The sequence below is a fragment of the Miniopterus schreibersii genome (genome assembly GCF_964146895.1).
Source record: "Miniopterus schreibersii genome assembly, chromosome: 7".
NCBI classification, from domain to species: domain Eukaryota; kingdom Metazoa; phylum Chordata; class Mammalia; order Chiroptera; family Miniopteridae; genus Miniopterus; species Miniopterus schreibersii.
In genome coordinates this window covers 20,301,343-20,324,021 of record NC_138108.1, presented here as the reverse complement: position 1 = coordinate 20,324,021, position 22,679 = coordinate 20,301,343, and the positions used below count along the sequence as shown (strand labels likewise).

Below are 22,679 nucleotides of genomic sequence, written 5' to 3'. Positions count from 1 at the left end.
TCTCTTTTGTTAATGCCTAACTAGCTGCCTGTGCTAACAAGATGAAAACCCTTCAGGAGAGAGAGTTCAGAGATGTCACAGACATAGAATTATGGAGAATTAGCAACTGCCTTTTGGGATGCTTCAGTGTCTCCACAGATTTTTTTTTCCCCTCACCCTTTTCAGGAAAGCTCTTTCCTCCACGATCTTGAAAAATAGCTTTTATTGGCCTTTCCTGCTGTGAATCTTCATTACATGATTTGAAATCCTAACTTCCATTTCTCTTCCCCCCTCTTCCCCCCTAACCCCTGTGTTTCCGCTTCTGCTCCCACCACTTGGCTAGAATCGCTCTCTTAACCATCCACGGTAGCCTCCTTTCAGTGAGAAGCACGCCATTGCCTCGGGCCTGGTTCTTTTACGTTCCCCAAAGCCCAAGTCATTCATCTGCTCACTCGTCCCTTCGGAAGCATTTCTGGAGCTCTGAGCTAGGCGCTGCAGCAGGTGCTCAGGTCGGAAGGCGTCCTGCCCGTGAGGAGCGCGGCCTCCTCTTGGGGAGACAGACACGCGGGGAGTTAGGGAGCAGCCTGCTGGCCGAGCGTTAGATACAGTGTGCTGTTGGGGCCCCAGGGAATGGGCCACCAGCTCTGCCTGCAGGCCTCCAGGCAAGTTTGCCAGGAGGAGGGTTGAAATGGTCCCTTGGAGAACAGAAAGGGGCTTTCGAGGCAGAGAGGGGGTGGGCAGGGCACTTAGGTGAGGGACGCCAAGCGCAGAGCGTGTTCGGGAGGGCCGAAGCGCGCGGTGTCGGGGGGGAATCCACGGGAAGGCCGCGGCTGTCGCGCTCCGTGGGCACCACGCTTCTCCAGAGGGCAGCGGAGACGCATCGAAGGCTTTCATGCCTGGGCGACGGTATCAAGTGGGGTGAGCTCGGTTGTGGGGGGAGTGGACGGAAGAAGCCACAGGCGAGGTCACCAGCCTGGGGACTGGCAAGAGGACAGAAGGGCTCGAATGAAGGGAGGAGCAGCGAGGGGGAGAGGGAGAAACAGAGCCAAAGACATTTTCGAGATGGAAGGAACAATCTCAGGCTTTGTGACTCGCCCCCTCCTGGGAGCCGGTGGCCTGCGCCGTCCTGCAGGCTGCTGGGCGCCTAGGTGACCGGGGGCCGTGGGCTGGACGCGCGAAGCTTGGGGTGGAGGAGGAGTGGGAAGGGGTCCGGGATGGCTGAGCAGACGGGGCTGGGAGGCCGTCCTGTCTTTCAAAATAAGTAAATAAATAAGCGTTGAGAGCCGTCTAAAGGGGCGAGAGGCGCTTTCGGGGTGGAGCCAGGCGTGGGAAGCTGAAAACTGCCATTGCATAAGTGAAAAACAAATTTGAGCAAACTCGATGCCTGTACTTTGAACCAAACCGAAATCAGGAATTTACTGAACTTATTTGTACTATTATGTCAGCGATTATCAGACAAAAGTTTAGAATATGTATGTCCAAGTAAAAAGTAAATAACTAAAAAGGAAATACATTTTCCACTGTGATATCTCAGGGACAGTTTCAGACAACTTGACAGCAGACAGAATATATTAACCGTTTAGACAATATTTGGTTATTGCCTGCGTGCTCATGTTACGCTCCCTCTTGGTTCTGTCTCATTTCTCTGTCTGTATCCCCCCCCCCCACACACACACACACACGACCTGCATCTACGTCGCTCATAGCAGCCAGTTGTTGGAGCCTGTTCATGGACGCCTCAGACGTCCGACGTGATTTTTTCGGCGTGCCCCTCAAAACCTCCTTCCCCCGCTTTCGTTTCAGACACTGGCATGTGCTTCACGCCACCCTCATTTGTTCGTTAATGCAGCATGATTTGACACCGAGTGTCATTTCTATCCGCCAGAGCCCCTGGTGGTTCATGCTGAAGACACAGCCCTTCCCTGAGACGTGCCTTCGGCCTGCTGCCAGCTTCCAGCTTCCCACAGCACCCACTGCAGTCCGCTCAGCCGTGAGCACGTGCTGACTCCCTTCAAAAGTAAAACGTGTCATATTTTATCGTTAATCATCATGTCACTCTCCCACCAAAGAACTTTTAATATGTAGCGTAAAACTGCAAAGTGTTTTTGCTAGTCTCACTGACGTGTCTAAAATATTTTCACATTAACTAATTCAGTACTACACTCAGTGCTTACGTGCAGTGTATGCTCGCGTTGGCTTTAATCCCACCGTGCCTCCCATTACACTCACTTCCCTCCTTAAATATCTGCCAGTCTGATACCAGCCTTCTTTTGCCCTATTTCCATTTGTACCTTTGCAAGAGGGATACTTCTATTAAAGGTTTTCAAAGTGTACACTGGGTCACATTCAAAACAATGGTAGCTGATGTATATATCACTGTGATTAACTTAATGGACATATATATGTATAGGTATACACATAATATCTGTGAGTATTTGTTACATGTATATGTACAAAGCAGCTTTTTATTTCTTTGATCTTCCTTAATTATATCTCAGCGTATCTACAAAAAAATTCACATCATTTAGACAGAGCCTTACTTGATGTTATTGCATCAAGTGGCATTGCCACCTGGTTTTTTGGTTTTTTGTTTTTAATGGAGATTTTGAAACTCTCCCAAGAGTCTGGAGAAATTTAGGTTTTTATTCTTAATCTGTTGATCAATGCGTAGTTCGGTAATCTAAGACAATGATGCGCGTTGACTAGCATGTTTCCCATTTGGGTAGATTCCCGTAGCCTGCCTTGAGCAGAGGCCTTTACATGCATGTGCCCTACGTTTTAATGAGGACTATTCATGCTGGTCCTGAACCTCCTCCCTAAAGGCTTTCCTTATAACATGCGGCATCTGTTTGGATTAACTCTTTGGTTTTCCTTTATTGCATAATATGCACCCCTCTACTGAAACAAAAAGCTACCTTGAAATGCAAGAAGCACCAGAGCGTGAGCAAATCTATACTAATAGGGAAAGTTTCGATTTCTTTGGATTCAGGATCAGCAACAACCGGTGCCTCAGGTTGGCCACCATTTGAGCCAGAGTTTTTGTGGCTCTGGGAAAAGTTCAAGAAACCACAGTTCTTGTCGTGGCGTGGCCACTGCCAGCTGTGTGGCCTTGGCACATCCGCCTCCTCTTTGGGCCTCAGTGTCTTATCCACAAGATGTAGAGTTAGATGAGGTGACCTTTCACGCCTTCTGGCCCTTACAGTCTCTGACTCTCTGAAGCCCATGAGTCTTTCTGACACTAAAACCACATCATCACAAGAGATCAAAGGATGAAAATCTAAGTGCACGTAAAGGTCAGATAACATAGTTAAAGGCAAGTGCTTCCAAGCACCATGGCTCGGGGGAGGCTCGTGTTCACAGCAGCGTCTCCGAATTCTTCAGGATGAGCTGAAACAGTGGAAGCACTGCCATTAAGCGAGGCCAGTGGCAACAGCACTAGTGGGCCAAGGGTTTTTGTTCACAGTTGGCATATTTTGCCACCACTAGACACCACTACATCTAATACACTTTCTATGTCAGTGGCTTTATCTGTTGAGAATGTAGACAGACATCAAGAAAGAAGCCAAAAAAAGAGCTTCAAATTCTAAAGAGTAGATTTAAACGTCTTGAGAAATTTTTGTGAAAACGTATAATTTCTTCACTGCAGAGTGTGTCAGGCCCTCATTCAAAGACCACTCTAACCTACCGAAATACAGAAGAGTATGAATAGCTCACTTACTGAGCTCTTACTGTATGTTAGGCACTATTGTCAGTATTAACAAATTTAATTTATTAATCCCTACAACAACCTTATAAAGTAAGTGCTGTTACTGTTCGTTTTATGCTCTAGCAAACTGAGGCCATGGACCCCCGCACCTCCCTCCCAAGCCCAGGGCCCTAACCATTACACCGCACTGCCCTTCTAAATGGGAGGAGACAAGGGGTCTTAGACACAGAGCTACTGAGGGGCTGAAAAAACAGAGAAGGCAAAGAATCTGTAAAAAGCCTGGACAACTCAAAAAGCAGAAACTTGCATTCATTTGGGAACTGAAGCATATTTATTTATCTGCTTATTTGTTTCCTAAAAGCTTCTATAGAACTTACCCTGTGCCAGACACCATTCTCCTGACTTTCAAATCTTGACTCACTTTATCTCTTAACAATCTTATAAGACAGGGAGCGTAATGATATCCATTTTCTACATAAGGAAACTAAAGCACAGAGAGGTTCAATAACTTTCCCAGGTCGCACAGCTAGTCAGCAGCAGAGCCAGGATTTAGAGCTGGGCAGACCCGCTGTGGCATCTGAGCCCTTGCGCGCTGTGCTCTGCCACCTGTCCCAGGTACTTCTTTCATCTCCCCGCTATATTACAATAAAAGAGGTTCATTCATTCCTTCAGCAATATTATTATAGCTGCACATTAATTTTAATATCACTGTAAGGCAATATTAAATATGCATGACTAATGAGTTTCAATAAAAGATTAAACTTATTTTGGTATATTTGGTTAAGAAACTGAGATCTCCTGTACATTTTAGAAGGGTTCTCATTCATAATAGTTTATTTTTGTTTGTTTGTTTTATTGTTTATAGTGTCAAATCCCAACTGTTTGAAACCCTCAACCTCAGTACTGTCAGACTTACCAAGGATACTGGAATTATTTTCACTGTATTTAAGATTAGGGTAAAGTTATGTTAAAATGAGCCACCGTATTTACTTTCTAAACATACAGGAATACCAAGGGAAAAGGTAGCTGTAATCAATGAGAGGAAAATGGGGGACATCTGTAATACTCTCAACAATCAAAATAAATATATATGTTATTTCCAGACCAAGAAATAAGCTATCGTCTGTAATTCCCTTATAGAATCCCCTCCATCCTCAAGCAAAATAAATACAATATTCAGCAGAAATAGAATTCTTTGAGATTGACTACAAGTACTAGGAAGCCTATAATGGACATTTGATATATTTTGTGTCTAAATTGTCAACTGTGCTTTCCCTGTTATTTCCTTTTGGTATTATTGATGAGTAGACTATTTGCTCAGCATTAACATTAGTTTTAGATACCAGGCCTAAAAAAAGTAGGAAACCAAACTGCTGCAGCCATCAGTCATTCAACAGGACGGTGTTCTCTAAAGGATACACCTTTTCACTTGTTTTCAAGGGAAAGGCATGCTTAGCCCACAGAAATCTCTATACCGGTTTCTAGGCTCCGCTAATATCTGGCGACATCCTTTGAAGTGCAAGTGCATTCCAGGCTCGCCTTACACACTTAAAGTTATAGATTGTACAGCGGGATCCCAATTAGCAGAAACCAGTGACGAGGAAAACACGATATTAGCCAGAGAATCTTTTATTTCAATTGTAGAGTGTGATAAAATACATGAAAATAGAATTGCTCCATCTCAGAAAAGAAACCCGAGATTCAAGAATTAGCTTAAAATGCATGGTTTTGAGCTGCAGAGAGAGTGATGAGGGCCTCTGTTCATAATGAGGTCTGCTTCCTTAAAAAAGAGAGAGAACCCTGGCCGGTTTGGCTCAGTGGTTAGAGCACCGGCCCACGGACTGCAGGGTCCCAGGTTCGATTCCAGACAAGGGCACGTACCTCGGTTGCAGACTCGATCCCGGCCCTGGTCTGGGCAAGTACAGGAGGCAACCAATCGATGTGTCTCTCTCACATCCATCTCTCCTCCCCCCCCGAAAAGCAATGGAAAAAATATCCTCAGGTGAGGCTGAAAAGAAAAGAAGAAGGGGGACTGGATTTTATTCTAAACCTAAACATCTGGCATCTGGCTTCTCCCCACAGCTCTGGGGTGGATTCGGCAGTGTACTTTCCAGATCAGCACATCAACTTCAGATCAGTGACACCAGCCAGGCAGCCCGAATCAATGAATCTGAAAGCCTCAAAGAGCATGGACCTCGGTAAGTGCGGGTGAGGTGACATCCAGGTCAGCTCTCCAGCCTCAGCCCATCTGTCTTCCCGAATGTCCTGCCTTTGTTTCTTCAACTCCAACCTTACGGGGCAAAGCTACTGAAGCCTGGAGGGGGGATAATGGTCATCCTGTCTTCCTGCCTCCTCTCACATACTTAATTATAATTACCCCTCTCTAAAAGAGAGATAGATGACTTATTTTTATAAAGGGGTCCGTATAGGTCAGAAAAATATGGTGATTCCTTCCGGAGGATGTGAGCGCCGTGAGCATTAAGTCGCCTGCCTTTGGACCTGGGCGCTCGCTGCTGCTGGGGCCTTTCCCTTTCTTACGCGATACCTGTTGCAGGGCTGGGTCAATGCACCCTCTTCCACGGGGCTTCCCCTCTCTGTGTGCCATGGGCAGGAATGGCACAAAGGATTCATGTCTTTAAATGCCCGTCTCCTCATCGTGTGACACTGCGGGGAAGAAGGGTCCCAGGTTAGCCAGACTGAGGGTGTCAAGGTTCCCTGGGTCTGTGCCTGAACAACTTCATTGAGGTTCTGAGCCCCACAGGGAACCTGGGTGACTGTTGGCTGTCAGCGAAGAGCCAGGGCCTTTGTATACTCTGTTCTCCAGGCTCTGGAACTTGGGACCCTCAAAACTTTTCAGATACCCAAGGACATTGCCACCCTCCTGTGGGCTCTTGGAGAGAAAAAACTATTAGAGAAGAGGGTAGGTGCAAAATAAATGCTCAGCGAACTATTCATTGCTTCCCGAATGCTCAGAGGCCAAGCTTTGCAAATGATTTTTCTTGAGGCATATTACATATTTCATTAGTAGCAAATAGTAGAAAATAGAATAATCAGAACTGCATGTTCCACAAAACAATCTGATAAATAGTGCTTATCTGTAACTCATTTACAGGAGTTCAGGAAAATGTTCAATCATGATGAAGCAAGAGAAATTGATTCTGTTTTCTATAAATTAAACAGATCCCTGGGACACATTTGCTCTAATCAGCTGTAGTAAAAGATGGGTGGAAAACCTTAACAAGGATGCTGTCTCGAGCACTGATCAACGAGGGATATTTTCTCTCATGTGAACCTTTGAAAAAACAAAGAAATAATGTGTGACAGTGACATAGGTTATTACTAATAATTTAAGGGGCAATTTGTTTTCATAGAGTGCTTGATAAACATTTCCTGTTCTGTCTTCCCGATTCCTCTATGAGGAAGATGAATGGATAAAAACTGCTCTTAATTTTGGAGGAGAAATGTATTACTGGTTTTTTCATTTAATTAAGAAAAACAAGTGACCAACAGTATGTTTCTAAAAGAATCTGCAAAAGTAAAAACAGCATGCATTTTAATTTAAAGAAGAAAAAATTTTATCAAATCTATAAAAAAACCTAAGGCAGGTCCAGAAACAGTATTTCTTTTGATATTTTTTGTTACTGAAAAGTTTGTTTTTGAGAGCTTTTCTCTTTTAAGTAGAAATAGTACTTGCAAAATATGTATGATTAGCAGTCACCCATTGCATTTTATCATACTTATATAATAAATGACAACAATAACAGTAATGTTTGTTCAGCTTACAGAACTGGGCAGAGGTCATGAGCTGTTTTCTTGAGGACACAAGCACCAAACTAAAAGCATTGGCTAAAATGCACCATACAGCAGAAGTGGTAAAATATGCTGTAAAAACATTTTTAAAGTAACCATCAAAGTTTGGTCCCTTCCAGAAAGTGCCAATTTAAAGCTAGCCGTCTTGCAGAGGGCTCTGGGGGTCACTATTCTAGGACCTTTCTGAACCCCTGTCCCCAGAACAATTGAGTGAGCTCAGTAAATATCTTGATTTTTGTCAGTGAATAAATTCAGATGACACCAGAATGGTAAGCATTGGAAGTGCCTTTCCTGTTTGATTAGGTGAAAAGAATATTGTAAGTAGTTCAGTTTTCTAAACTATTAAACACTAGCCCAACACTAGTGTTCAGTTTTCTAAACACTAGGCCAGTGTTAGGAATTTCCTTAAAGGTTCGTTACTATGCTTATAGGAATAATTCCAGCAAGGCCAAGAACCATTTTTCAAAACATAAAAAAAAAAAATTAAAACAAAACCTCCTGTTTATTGGGTAATTAATTTATATTGGATATTCCTCCTTTATAAAGTTTGTAGGAATCTTCAAAGGCTAACAGGCCCATTCAGTACTTTGTGTGTTTTTTGTTTGTTTCATTTTTGCTGCTGGGCCTAAGCTAGTATCTTAACTTGCATACTGATGAGTTATTGCTCATATGTTCAAATTATTTTAAGGTAAATGGGTTCCACTTACTTACTTTCACTTAGGTTTCCACAGACAGACGCTTCTTGTTATAAAAAATAAAGCCAAGCCTTCGCCTCCCCATCTCCTCCCCTATTCTCCAGACACAAAGATAATTTTAACAGTTTGCTGCGTGTGTCCTTCTAGAAAGCATTCTACCTATTTGCTGCCCAATCTATGAAGATGTGTCTGTATTATATGTTGTGTTTCTTTATAAGAGATGAATGGTGTTATGTTATGTGACTGAATCTCGATTTACAATTTACTTTTCCCCTTTTGATTGAATTTGGGCTTCACTGAGAGTTTTAGGGGCTTTTTTGGTCTTGGGGGTTTTGAGGGTCCATTTGTATTTCTTATTCTATAATTTGCATATTCATGTCTTTTTCCAATGTTTCCATTTGGTAGTTCCTTTCCCCTTTCTTCTTGAGAATATTATATATGTTGCAAATAATGTCTTGCAATTTGTCTTTTTAGTCTGAGTGTCATATTCTTTACTGTAAAAAGGTTTTTGTCTTATAGTCAAATATTCCCATCTTTTACTTCATGACTTTTGGGTTTTATACTTACCTCATTTATTTTTTCCTAAAGGCTTGTTTTGTTTTTTAATGCATAGCAATCTGTAATATAATATTATCTGTGGCTTGTAAGGTGGGAAACTTTCTCCATGTAAATAGACAAATTATTAATAACAGTCATTGACTTTTGCATCCTTTCCCCGTTAGTTCAGAATGCAGTCCTGTTGAGCACCAGATCCCTTAGAGCGCGGGTTGGCTTCCAGACACGCTGTTCTGCTGATATATTAGTCTGCCCCATGTCAGAACCGGCCTTTTAAAATTACCATGCTCTCATGCTGTATTTTGATAACTTGAGGACAGTCTTCTCCTGATTTTTCTTTTATAAAATTACTTTGACCCTTCACATGCATTTATTTTCTTACATAAACTTTAGATCAGCTCATCAAAATAAACTTAAATATTAAACAGGAATATTTCTACTGCGTGTGTGTCCATCATGATGGCTGATGGTCCCTGATGGACATGTTTTCATCAAGTTAAATAAGTTTCTTTATATTCCTAACTTCTTAAAAAGATTTTTATTTGCTCATTTTGTTTAGTGAGGAATGGATGTTGCATTTTATTAAGTGGCTTTAAGGATCTATGTAGAATGATTATGTGCATTTTATTCTTTATTCTATTAATATAGTGAATTATATTAATAGATTCCCTCAATATGAAATCTTTGATTCCTTCTGAATGACTTAAAATGTTTCTCTGCTCTTGAAAAAGGTAGAAATGAGTAACATTTTCTATGTGCTCTGAAACACAGGTATGAAACTCCAGTTATAGTTTTACTCAGTGCCGTTCATTCCTGTAATCCGTTATAGATTTTTTGAGGCTATTCTGCCTCAATATTTTTGGGGTGCTTTTGCTGGCACGCATGTGGCCGCATTTAAGTCAGATCAGGAATTAAAATGAATAAAAGGAAATTTATTTTTAAATAATTAGATATAACTATGCTTATTCAAAGGGGTTAGGGTGTCATTTTCTGGGTTTTCCAGAAAATCAGTCTTTTCCTACTAATTGTAGACTTTCCCCTATTTATTTAAATTACCAGAATTACTGTGTTCAGTCTGGATCCCTTTAATTTGTTCATAATTGAGCTCGTGTGGGTGTTGAGTTGGAAGCTCTCAGGAGCTGAATAACACAGCTGCCTCTTTGGCCTTTGGCATAGGGTTTTCCCCCAAAGAGCTGCCCTTGTTGGCAGTATGCCAGAGCGTTACAGTCAAAGACTCTTTGATGAGGAATAAACATCTTTAATTTCCAGGCCTGGTGTTTTGTGACCCAGTAATACTTTTTAAGTATTCGTCTGAATTATTGAAGGGACAGTGCTTCAGTATTTCGGCCCATTCATTGACCTAATCTGTAGCCCCATTCAAAGTTAAGTTTAAAACGTTATTTCACACAAGATTTTTTTTTTTAGTGTTTTCTCTCCTGTTTCCAATTGGCCTCTTACTCCGATTTCAGAAGGGCACTCTGCTGCACAGTTAGGAGGGGACCGAGGGCGGTGCAGATGGAAGATGCTGGCCAGCTGTCCTGCCCCAGCTCAATGAGAGGAAATGAGCTCTAAGTGATGCATGAGGCATTCCGGCAACATTGTAGGGAGTTTCCCGACAGTGAAGGTTGTTAACATTCCATGTCTCACGGTCTTAAAAAAGTGCACGTGTTAGGAGTTCCTAAAATCAAGGCAATAAATAAATGGGCTGATTTTCCTGTAAGATCTATGATTCAGCAATTTTATTTTGTTAGTTGCTTGTTCAAAATTTGTCTTAAGACAGAAGATATTTGTAGACATTCAGTGTTGAAGTAAATTATATATCAACTGATTTCTCATATCAATAAAGGTAAATGTTTGGGTCACATTTTGAATATAACCCCTTCATAATTGTCGGACCTTTCCATCAGAGAATAGTTAGGCATCTAGTGTCAGATCGAAGATGAACATGAAAAAAGTTAATTAACCCCACTCTACTTTTATACTTTCTTTCTAAAATTAATTTTTGGATAGTGAAGTAGTTTCATATACATTGTTAGTAATAAGACAAAAATCCTGAACACTGAATGCATAGAAGAATTTTTATAAAAGTATATATTCTAATAACTAATGCTGGCATATAAATTAATATCATATATTATATTTATATATTATATTAATATATATATTAATAAATATAAATATTTATATCCATGGATCTTCTTTATTGTTCATCAATAAGTAATACCTCTGAAGATGGTTAAATCTGAATCAAATACTGATATTTAAGATATAACTTCGACCTATTAAAAAAAAAAAAGACCTGGTTGGTAAAGAAGAATTAATGGTAACCACGAAAGTGTCTACAATCTTTAATAAATGAGGAAGAGTATATAGGATATAGTCAGGTGTGTGCCCTAAACTTTAGGCAGTGGAAATTAAGGAATTGCACAGAATGTTACTTTTTCATTAAACAAATGTTTATTGAGTGTCTACTGTGTGCCAGGAAGTAGATTAAACACAGAATTCAGTAGTAAGTGAGAGAACTGATGTTTGCTGCATGTACCTAGATGAAATCTTTAACAGAACAGGAAAACTCAACTGTTAAGATTTCTAAAAGGAAATACTGACATTATGATGATAACTTATCTCAGAGAGGAAGAAAAGGGAGAGGCATCTGAAGACAGGAATGTGGCTGCTTTGAGAACAGACTGATAACCTTGGCTGTGTAGAAAAGAGGAAGAGAGAAGCAAATGGAAATAAATGAATATATAGTGCAGAAAGAAGAGGCTTGCGAAACTTGTAAGAGTTAGACAGGCTCTTTTTAGAGCACGAAAAAGAAAGTGTGGTGGCCCACTGTTTAGACCACCTAACAGGTGCCCGGTGGAGAGCAGAGTCACCGGTTCCTCTGTTAAATTCATCTTCACCCACACAAGAGAAAGTTCAAATTGGAAAAGCACTTCTCTCAGCAAGTGGGAGACTAGACAGTTTATCTCCGTGTACACAGAAAGGATTGTGGTTATACGACTATCCCTGATCACTAGAGATCAAGAAGAGCAGGCCTCACACTGGAGGGCAGGAAGCACATTACCAATTTTCACAAAGATGATGAATTCCAGAAGCAACTGGTAAAACTAGTGATCTCAGTGCTGATCCTTAGAGGATTTCCATGTTTGTACAATGAAAAGAAAAAAAAGGAGGGGGGGAGTTATCATCAGCACAAGCACCCTGCATGGGACCTCTGAAGCAATTGACATCTTCTTTCTTTTTTGATAGACTTTTTAGACTGATAAATCAGGGAAATGTTATGAGTACAGTTTACACTGGTCTTTATAAAGGTACTTAATTCATTTTTGATTGAGACATGAGCCAAATTATACACTAAGATACGTAATAGCATTAGAATGCCCTTTCCCAAAATGTGCTGATTAAGGCTCATTGTCACTCTGAAAGGAATTAAATAATATATACTATAAGACTCTAAGTTTGGGTCTTCTCATTATATTCTAATAAAACAACAGAATTTGATGAAGAATAGATATGTATAATTTGGATGCAGGCATGGAAGGCATTGTTCCAAATTTTTAGTAGATGTTGTCTCAGAGAATTGGGTAATATGTTAGACTGACAGAATTAGCATTCAAGTAATTTCCTCTGAAATTGAAGAAGATATAATTTAACAAATAATCGTAGATGCGCTCATCTAAGAGGCACTTCTTAGATACTATTTCCAGGCAATATCCTTGGTGACTAAGACAAAGGCTTTACTCTTACTGTGTTTTCATTCCCTTTGGGTAAATAGATGATAAAGTTGTATACAAGTAAATAAATAATAAAATTTCAGATAGAGATGATTTTTCTAAAGCAGAATTCAGATAGAGATGAAGACTAGGGAAAGGTGAACCTCTTTGAGATAGGGTAGTGAGAGATAAAGGCAATGTCCTGAAGTCAGTTTAAAAGAATTGAATTATACAGGTATACAGTTTGAGAGACATGGTATAATTACAATTATTAAAGATGTCTCTGGTTTTTAGCTGCTTGTTGACATGGCCACCCCCAAAGCTAGTTTATGTTACCAGATCAAAGAAGACAACAGTTCCATTATATCCTGGCCTGGTCTATAGTACTGTGTTTAATTATGAGTACAATATTTTAATAGAGACAAAAACAGTGTAGAATGCATCCACATATTGGAGAGAGGCCTAGAAGCCATATCCAATGAAAAACAGTTGAAAGAAATAAAGATGTCTTGCTTGGAAGAAATATGAGTGGAGGCATATGAGAGCTCTCCTTAGATATTTTCACGGCTAATATTGAAAAACTTGGATGTTTAAAATTGAATATGCACCCCAAATATATCAAGTGGTGGTAGCTTCTTCAGGTGCTACATCAAGCTTACAAGCTTTGCAGTGTAGGAAGTTAATAGTGATGGACAACTGAAGTCTGGTTTGGGACGTGTTTGGTAGACAAGGAAAAGTAGACATATAAATTAAAACAACCCGTGATGACTGAGAAGCAAAATTCATCAGAATTATGGAAAAGGAACCATTGTGTACTTTTCATTATTAGATAAAGGGTAAATGTTCTTTCTGTTTTTTGTTAGTATATCTTAATGTTTATATAGTTAATATAACTACACAGGTTATAACTCAAGTGGGGTGACTTAGTGAAAACAAGTGAGTTTAGAGAAATTACACATTAAGACTTAGGCTGAATTCTTAGAAAGACATTTCTGGTGAGAAAAGGGAAACCAGTGAGGAAGACCTGGAGGAACTGACTTCACAAATAGTTTACAGCACTGCCATCCAAAGCAGGCCTCTCTGAAAACATTAAAAAATCCAACATTAACAAAACTTAACATATAATTAAATTTTATACAATCATATATTTAAAAGTGAAAATAAATTATAAACTAGTAATAATATTAACTGAATTATAGAGCTATAGATCACTTCTCTATATCTCTAATATAACTAGAGTCTTAGATCTAGCAAAATAATACAGATTTTGTTTAAAATCAATTAGAATAACTATTTGGGTTGGAAGTAAAGGCATAAAAATGCCTCTTTATATAAAAGACATGATTCCCTATGAGTCCAAAAGTATATTTTCCTCTTTTTTTTGCATTCCCTAAGAAATATGTTTTCAAGAACTGTACTTTCAAGAGTACCTTCACTTTGTGTTCATTATTACTATTAATAGGAAATTGTACTTTTATACTATTTTCTATGTTTCAGACTTGCCCACCATTCTCATACCTTGAGTAAATGTGACAAATACCTTAACCACAGTTGCTTTCATTTATCTTTTTTTCCTTTTTTATTGAATGTATTGGGGTGACACTGGTTAACAAAATTATACAGGTTTCAGGTGCACAATTCTACAACACATCATCTGTACCCTGTATTGTGTGTTCACCACCCCAAGTCAAGTTTCCTTCCATCACCATTTTCTCATTTGTTAAATGGATGGTTAAGAGGAACAACTCTCTCATATGCTTCCATCCGGAAAAAAATTAGTCTTTGAAGCAAGGACCATCTCTCTTATATAAAAACATGTAACCTGATGCCTAGATTCAGTGTCATTATCAGTAACAGTTGCAGCCATGGAGAGGAAAATGTTAGTAGTATGATTAGAGATGAGCCTCTACCTCTCCTACATTTTTCTTGTAATTGGTGTTTGACTTGAATTGTCAATGTGAGAAAATTCTCTTCAACTAAGTGTTGTGAAGTACTGGGGGAAAGGTTACTATGGATTTTGTATGTAGATTCTTAATCAATCATGGGGTCACCAATGGCCTCAAATGTTGCCATGCAGCTTTTCACTAGGATCACATTTTCCTCAGCTGGGGCATTGGTCTGTGGAATACATAGATAATTTAAAAACTCAGTGTCTGGAAGAGAAGCCCAAGGTTCTCTTTTCCCATAGGAGACATAAAGAAAACTGTGTTTGGAAATGTTTGTAACTGAACCTTAACCAGTGATATATGCCATTAACATTTCCATGCAGATCTTTATTAAATTGGCCTCTGTATATTTAGAGCATTATTTATGCTCTGATGGGAAGTCTTAATCAATAGAGAAACTGCCTTATCCTTTAGAACTGAAATATTCTGGTTTCCTCTTGAAACTTGGATTAGTACACGGAATGCTTTCTTCTTTTATTGTGTACCTCAAAGGAGGTTCTACCCCTCAGATACTAAGCATTTTAAATAAAGCCAAATATGAACCTTTCCTTCTCACTTGCCTTTGTTTTGTGAACCATTATTCATGTTTACGTGAAATTCTGTGTTTCTTCTTAAAGAACTTTTGTACTAATGCATGAACATCTTCATAAAAATGTGAAGCTAAGGGAGCTATTTAAAGAATAGAACTAAATACTTAAATTCTCCCTTCCAGTATGAACCAAATTCATTTTCGTTGTTTTGAAGTGAAAGTTTCATTAGCTGAAAATATTGTATATAGATATATAATTAGGTATAATATAATAATAAAATATTATATAAATATATAACATAGCAAATGTATGTTAAATGAAATCATAGTTGTCTCTTCTGAATGGTATTTGGAATGATTTTTTATTGGAAATACTTTAGGAAGAAATTAATACTACTGTAGGAGGTACAACTACTTCATTTTTAGGTGCAACAGTTACAATTTGCCCTTTAAAAAACAAAACATCTTTAGCTTTCTATAGTTTTATTTTCAAATATACGTATTCATAATTTTATGTTCTAGTTTTTTCCAAAGTGATTGCACTGAACATATACTTTTAATGTGGTCCTTTAAGAACAATCTAGCTTAAATATTGTTCTCTGTATCTTTGCTTCTGTATTTTCTACATTATTATTTAATTGTAAAGTTTGCTCTTGAATAAATTTGGCCTGATTTATTTGTCTAATATTACATTTGGCCATAAGAGTTGTTTCCAATTTTTTGGTCTTGGAAATAGCAATTCATTGAGCTTGCTAGGACATAAACCTTTGTAAACAATCATGATTATTTTATCATTATAAATTTCTGTAAGTATAATCCCTTGGCCAAAAGTCGTATAAAGATTTAAGGCTTTTGACCACTTCCCTTCCAGGAAGGAAATGTTGCTCTTATCAGTAGTATATGGAAGAAACTGGGTGTCACTTTTTTCCTCCCAATTCCATATGGTTAAAAGGGTATTTTTATTTTACTTTTAAAATTACTTTTGTGGTTCAACATTTTTCATACATTTATTGACTTTATGTTTTCTATTATGAATCATCTCAGCATTGCCTCTGTAAGGCTGAAAATTTCTAAATTAAATATCATCTTATTGGAAATAAAATGTTCTTCTACATTAAAGGTCAAATCTTAACTCTTGCTCATGGGGGAAATATATATATTTTGCTTTTAGTTTCCTAAAGCTAAGTATGATAGCTGCTCCAAAGTACATATGAATTAATAAATTTATGTTTCATTAAATGGTTAGAAAATGTCTAGCTAACTTTGAATGAGAAGCAGAGTCAGAGCTCAGACTTATTTATGATAAAATCTGCTTAATCTAGGATAAGTCAATTAATAATTTAAAATAATTTCTTTTTAGTTCTTTATTGAAGCACTAAAATTACTATACTTTATATAGGGTGAAGCAAAACTAGGTTTACAGTTGTGCTTATGGAAAAAGACATGCAGGTCATGATTATTACAATAGCTTTATTAACTGTTTTGCATACTCACAACTGTAAACCTACTTTTGCCCCACTGTGGACAGCAGGCTCCTTTAGAACCCATTAGTACAAAGGCTAGTGTCACCAGAAATACCTTCCCTGCTCTTACAAGACTGAAAAGGTGTTTAACACTTGAAAATAAAATTTCAGTCTCATGTAAAATTCATCCATCCATCTATCTTCTTTCTTTCTTCTTTTATTAAACAAATATTTGTCAAGTGCTTCTTCTGTGCCAGGTACTGTTCTAAGTAATTGAGACTTATCAGTGACAACAGACAGCATAATCTTATTTCTCTTAGGCTACCTAGAGTGGGAATAGTCTCATGAACAAAGTTTGAGAGATTAGGGATGTAAACGGTAATAATAGACTAAGTGAACAAAGACACCAGAAAGATATTCAGTATAACAAACATAAACTACAAATTGTGGAGAGAGGAGACATGACTGGAAAGGCTAATGATTCAATACCCACTTGGCTAGAGTTCATAAGAAATGGTACTAGGAACTCTAGCCAGTGACGGTATTAAAATTAAAATAGAGATCAAATTGGAAATTGACTAATCAAAAGTGATAGTTCCAAGTGAGCTGGGAAAAGCCAATCTACTCTCCACTGATCCAGGAACTAACTGGCATAATCCCCAAGTACTTCAGGACTGTCTTGAAAGAATTGTAAGAGTCTGCAAAGGGTTTAGCTAAAATCCTTAAAAGTAAAACAAGATTATACCAAAAAATTGGAAAGCATTAAGCTTGTTTTCTAAGTTTAGTAAAAGTTACTGTAGCACCCAAAATGAATGAAAAATTAGTTACATCAGAGATTTCCTATTTCCAGCCTTAATAAATCAGTAGATGCCAGGTAAGTTAATCATCTCTGCGCTTTCTCTGAACTCAGAAAGGCTAGAGGACAATCCAAGTGGCCACGTCCTCTAGCCATAGGCTGATAATGAAGCCAGTAAAATGGGAAAATTCTGAGTTAAAGTTAAACAGCCTTCTTAAATGCAAGATTGTTCATAACCTTCAATGTGTTTATGTACATTGCTGGGCTTTTAAGAGTCTTCGAGATATAATATATGCCATAGACCAGGAACAGAATTGAGAGTTTAGAAGTAAACTTATATGTCTATGGTCAGCTAATTTTCAACAGAGGAGCCAAAAACATACAATGGAAAAAGGAAAGCCTCTTTAATAAATGGTGCTGGGAAAATTGGAAAGCCACATTCAAAAGAATGAAACAAGACTGCTATTTGACACCATATGCAAAAATTAACTTAAAATGGATCAGAGACCAAATATAAGACCTGAAATAATTAAATACATGGAAGAAAACCTAGATCTGAACCCAATTAAATACATAGAAGAAAACTATAGTACTAAACTTATGCATGTTGGTCTCAAAGGAGACTTTATAAATTTAGCCCCAAAGTCAAGGGAAGTAAAAGCAACAATAAGTGAATGAGACTATTTCAAACTAAAAAGCTTCTGCACAGCAAAGGAAACTATCAGCAACAACAACAACAAAGAAACCAACAGAATGGGAAGAGATACTTGCAAATACCTCCAATAAGAGCCTAATATCCAAAATATATAAAGAACTTACACAACTCAACAACAGAAAAACAAACAATCCAATTTTTTAAAAAATGGGGAGAGGACCAGAACAGACACTTGTCCCAAGAAGACATACAAATGGCCAACAGATGTATGAAAAGATGCTCAACTTCACTAACTGTAAGGGAAATGCAAATCAAAACCACAATGAGATATCACCTCACACGGCTTTTATCAACAAGTTGAGCAATAACAAGTGCTGGAGAGGATGTGGGGCAAAAGGAACCTTCATACATTGCTGGTGGGAATGTAAATTGATACAGCCACTATGGAACACAGTATGGAGGTTCCGAAAAAAATTAAAAATAAAGCTACTGTATGACTCAGCAATTGCTCTTCCGGGTAGCTAACCAAAAAATTTGAAAGCATTTATTTGTAAAGACACATATCCCCATGTTCAATGCAGCATTATTCACAGTAGCTAAGACATGGAAACAACCCAAGTGTCCTTCAGTGGATGACTGGGTAAAGAAGATGGGGTACATATGAACAATGGAATACTACTCAGCCATAAGAAAGAATGAAATACTGCTATTTGGAACAACATGGATGAATTTTGAGAGTATCATGCTAAGCAAAATAAGTCAGCAAAGGACACTCATATGTGGGATATAAAACAAGAAGCAACAAATGAACAAAGGAAACAAAAACTCATTGACACGGACAACAATGTGGTGGTTAGCAGAGGTGCAGAGGGCTTGGGGGAGCTTGAAGAGGGCAAAGAGGGTCAAACACACGGTGATGGGAGGAGACTTTAGTTTGGGTGATGAGCACACAATGCAATATACAGATAATGTGTTATAGAATTGTACACTTCAAACATGTAATCTTATTAACCGATATCACCCCAGTACATTTAATAATAATAACAATAAAAGATATAATATACACAGCATTTCCCGAACTCATTTGCCCGTAGAACCCCGTGGTACAGGCTACCTCATAGGACCAGTGCTCTGAGGCATGTTCTTGCCAAAGAGATGTGTGTGAGGCTTAAAGGTGATGCAGGAGCAAGGCAGGGTGAGGAAAGGACTGCCACCAAGCTGGGGTACCCCGAGCAATGCTGTGAAATGGGACGCTACCTCGGAATCTCCAGGGAGAAGCGTCCACACCCCTGAAAAGGTAGGAATGAACTGCGGGGCGGCATGGAAGAGCAGGGCTGTGGCCGAGCGGGGCTGACTGCGTGCAGCACGCCTCAGAAAGGGGAGCGCGTGTATGGCAAAATAGCCCCTAGCACTCACTGCAGTCCGTGGCCAGGAGCCGCGGCCCTTCCTTTCCACGTGGTCAAAGGATCACACTCCTCAGCTCGGTGTTCGTGGCAGTGCCGATGCCTGTTAGCCCGGAATCAGGAGAGGAAAAGAGGGAAGCAGCAGCGACTGGAACGGCGGCAGCAGCAGCCAACGTTTTTGGGGCGCTTGCCGCGTGCCAGGCCTGGGGTCCTGCGCAGCAGCTCTGTTGCCATTTTACAGGCGGTGTGATAGGGCTTCAGGAGCCTGACTTGCGTAAGGTGTCGGAGCTGGTAAGCAGCGCAGCCAGGCTTTGAACTCGGGAGCATTTGACTCTGATCCTGGGCTCCCGGCCATTAGGCCTTTCTGTTTCAAGGGAGTCTTACCTCTAAACACCGAAGACCCATCCTCTCTCCTGTTTAAGTTTTATCTTTCATTCAGGACCCACTCAAGTCTTGCCTGCCTCAGGGAGCTGTCACTTTTTTTCCAGCTCTTTCTCTGAATTCCTAAAGCAGTTACCGCTGGCATCGCTGCTTTTAGCACAGAATTGCCTGCCTTTTGGGATACCTACTATGTGAGAAATGTTTCTCACTGCAGTCAGATGAGAAGCTCCTACCGGGGCATGCCTCGCATTTCCTGGGCACCTTCCTCAGCGCTTAAAACATGTAGCTGCTGCGTAAATCCAAGGCGGGTGGTAGGTATGGATAGGGGGACAGCAGTCTGGGCGCGGCCTCGGAAACCTATTGATCTCCGCGTCGATCTGGCTGATCTTACTAAGTAGACAAGTTCCCCTTTCCTACATCAAAAGATCGAAGGAAGAGATTAATAAAAGTGCAAACAAATACTTAAAGGATAAGTGAATAGAAGTGCAAATAAATGTTTGGTTTGAGTAGCAAAATAAACTAGGAATAAAGGTATTTAGGAGGATGTAGAATATCGCACTCCACACTCACATTCACGTACCCACGCTAGTGTTCATTTCAAAGCGTTTGGAGAAGGTTCATAATGATGAACAGACTTAAGGAAAGAGCCAAACGCAGGATATATAGAAGGCTAAGGGCGTTAATATCATTATACAGAAAAGAGTGAACGCAGTTGTTTAAAGCTTGAAGAAAGAGGCTGTGTGCTTTATTTCCTAAGTGGAGGAATCTATGAATAAATTAGGCAATCACTTGACATAATTGATTTAGATCATGTGAATTCACTGGCACTGCCAGAGGGTTAATTAGATCAGATTGTTTCCTAGTCTTCTATCACTGACACTCTCTTTCCCTTTGTATTAATCTATACCTCACTTTTATTGTTGTTTTGCTTTCATCTCAAGAAGTATATCTTTTTATTTATATTATTTAATTTTAATTAGTATGACTTTTTTATTTTATTTGTAGAGTTAGAATAAGTTGAAGATATAAATATTTGTCTAAAAATATCTGTGCTTCTTATTTATGAATCCTGTTTTCATTTTCTATTAATCTATTTGCAGAAGAATAGTGTAGGCTATGCATAAACCTAGTGCCATGGGAATTCTAGTTAAAACATGCTCCAATTGCTTGCTTTTACCTGCAGCAACATGAAATTGAATTACATTAGTATGGAGCAATTTGATTGCATGTGAGTTGTCCCAAATATTGTGAAGGCTGAATATTCAGAGGTTTTGTTCACCTTGGGTCATATAGTATTAGTTGTCATGACAAATATCCTAAAGTAATACCAAAACAGCCCTGAATCAAAGAACATGAATGACTCAGAATAAATTGAAAATATTCTACATGGTTTAAATACTTGGGACAGGCTCACCCATTACAGCTTCATAATTTCCATACATTTTTATCCATGAAGTAATATTGGTATTTAGGTTTAATCAAAGAGTTTATTGATACAAGTACAATCTACTATAGCCTCATATTCTGAGACAACCAGGAATTTTAAAGTGCTCCATCCCATATTCATGTAGCTACTCGATACTGATAGATGTATAAGTTGACTCTTAAATCAACTAAACTAACTAACCCCTTAGACCTAAATTGGTTGCCCTGTAAAACACAGTACTTAAAGGGCTCATCCATGACCAAGCCATAATTTAGAGATGTTATTATATTGAAAATGTGGTCACAAAGTCGTTAAGGGCAAGAATTTCTAAAGACATCTCAGTCTGATTGTCCACCCCACTGGAAAAAACTGATGATGTGCTTGATCGTTAATGGATTAAGAATATTATATTTGTGAAAGAAGGCAATAGTCTTACACAGGTGTTTAATATATCATTACCACGTGCTTTTCTAAGCATGTTTGGTTGAGTTTGAAAATAAAATGCTAGGATATAAGATAAACACTTAGAGAAGTTTATTTGAGTGAAAAGAGAAAAATCTTTTTTTCTTCAGTTGGAGAAGAGATTTGGTATGGATAACATGTAAAACTAAGAAATGATCCTAAGAGTTTACTTTGGATTGCATTGTTTATTTTTTAATCTAACAACATCCTAAAAAGTTAATTGATTTTGAAACAACAACATTCTTAAAGTAGGATTAAGAGATCCTGCTTAAGAGACAGTCCGTATTTTCCACGTGTTTCTTTGTTGTTCAAGAGAATAAAGGAATAATTACAAAATACATGACAAAGAAGTTGCATCTTTAATATATGAAGAGCTCTTATTAATTATTAGAAAATAAATATTTCAATTCAAAATTGGAAAAATATATGATCAGACAATTTACAAAAGAAAAAAAATTCAATATATATGAAATATCTTCAATCTTAAAAGAAATTAAGGAAATGAAGATATTTTATGGGGAAACATTGAGAAATGTTAAAATATGCATGTACTTGTGTCACAATACATGTTTATTAGGTATTGAAGTTAATACCACTTAGCACTCTTTTTATCTTTTATCCAGTAATTCCATTTCAAGGAATTATCCTACAAAAACATCAAAGATTTGATGAAGATTTAAGTGTAAGGGTTTTTCACTATAGTGAACTTAATTTTCCCGCAATTAGAAGTTTGGAGAAATTATAGACTGTTACTCTAATAGGTATAATAGACTATGATGCAACAAATAAAAACCTTCAGATTATTTCATGACATAAAAATGTTAATGATAAAACATCACTTGAAAACACAGAATATACAATTATGTAAGTATATGTACATATGTATAGATGTGTGTGTATATGTATGAAAAGAAATTCAGCACATGTTTACATAGATTTCTTTTAGTGGACGTTGCAGGGACAGTTTTTATATTATTATTTATTCATTGTATATTTCAAATCTTTTAATACAAATATTAAAAGATTTATTTAATCTTTTATATTTACAATTATAATAAAATCAATTGACCACATTAAAATCATTTTTGAAAAGAATTAAAAAGCAGGTAATCCCGTCCGCAGTAGAAGGAAATGGGGATAGTTAACTACAGAAAGGG

General features: G+C 38.3%; 1 protein-coding gene across 2 annotated transcripts in view; it reads left to right on the top strand.

The window, feature by feature from the left end:
• The window catches only part of PARD3B (par-3 family cell polarity regulator beta), an 853,033-nt gene that overhangs the window by 516,722 nt on the left and 313,632 nt on the right, over positions 1–22,679 (top strand). For both annotated transcript variants that reach the window (XM_081143277.1, XM_081143276.1), the window contains exon 15: positions 5,768–5,883. In XM_081143277.1, coding sequence (XP_080999403.1) covers positions 5,768–5,883 — 116 coding nt within the window. The remainder of the gene's footprint in view (positions 1–5,767; positions 5,884–22,679) is intronic.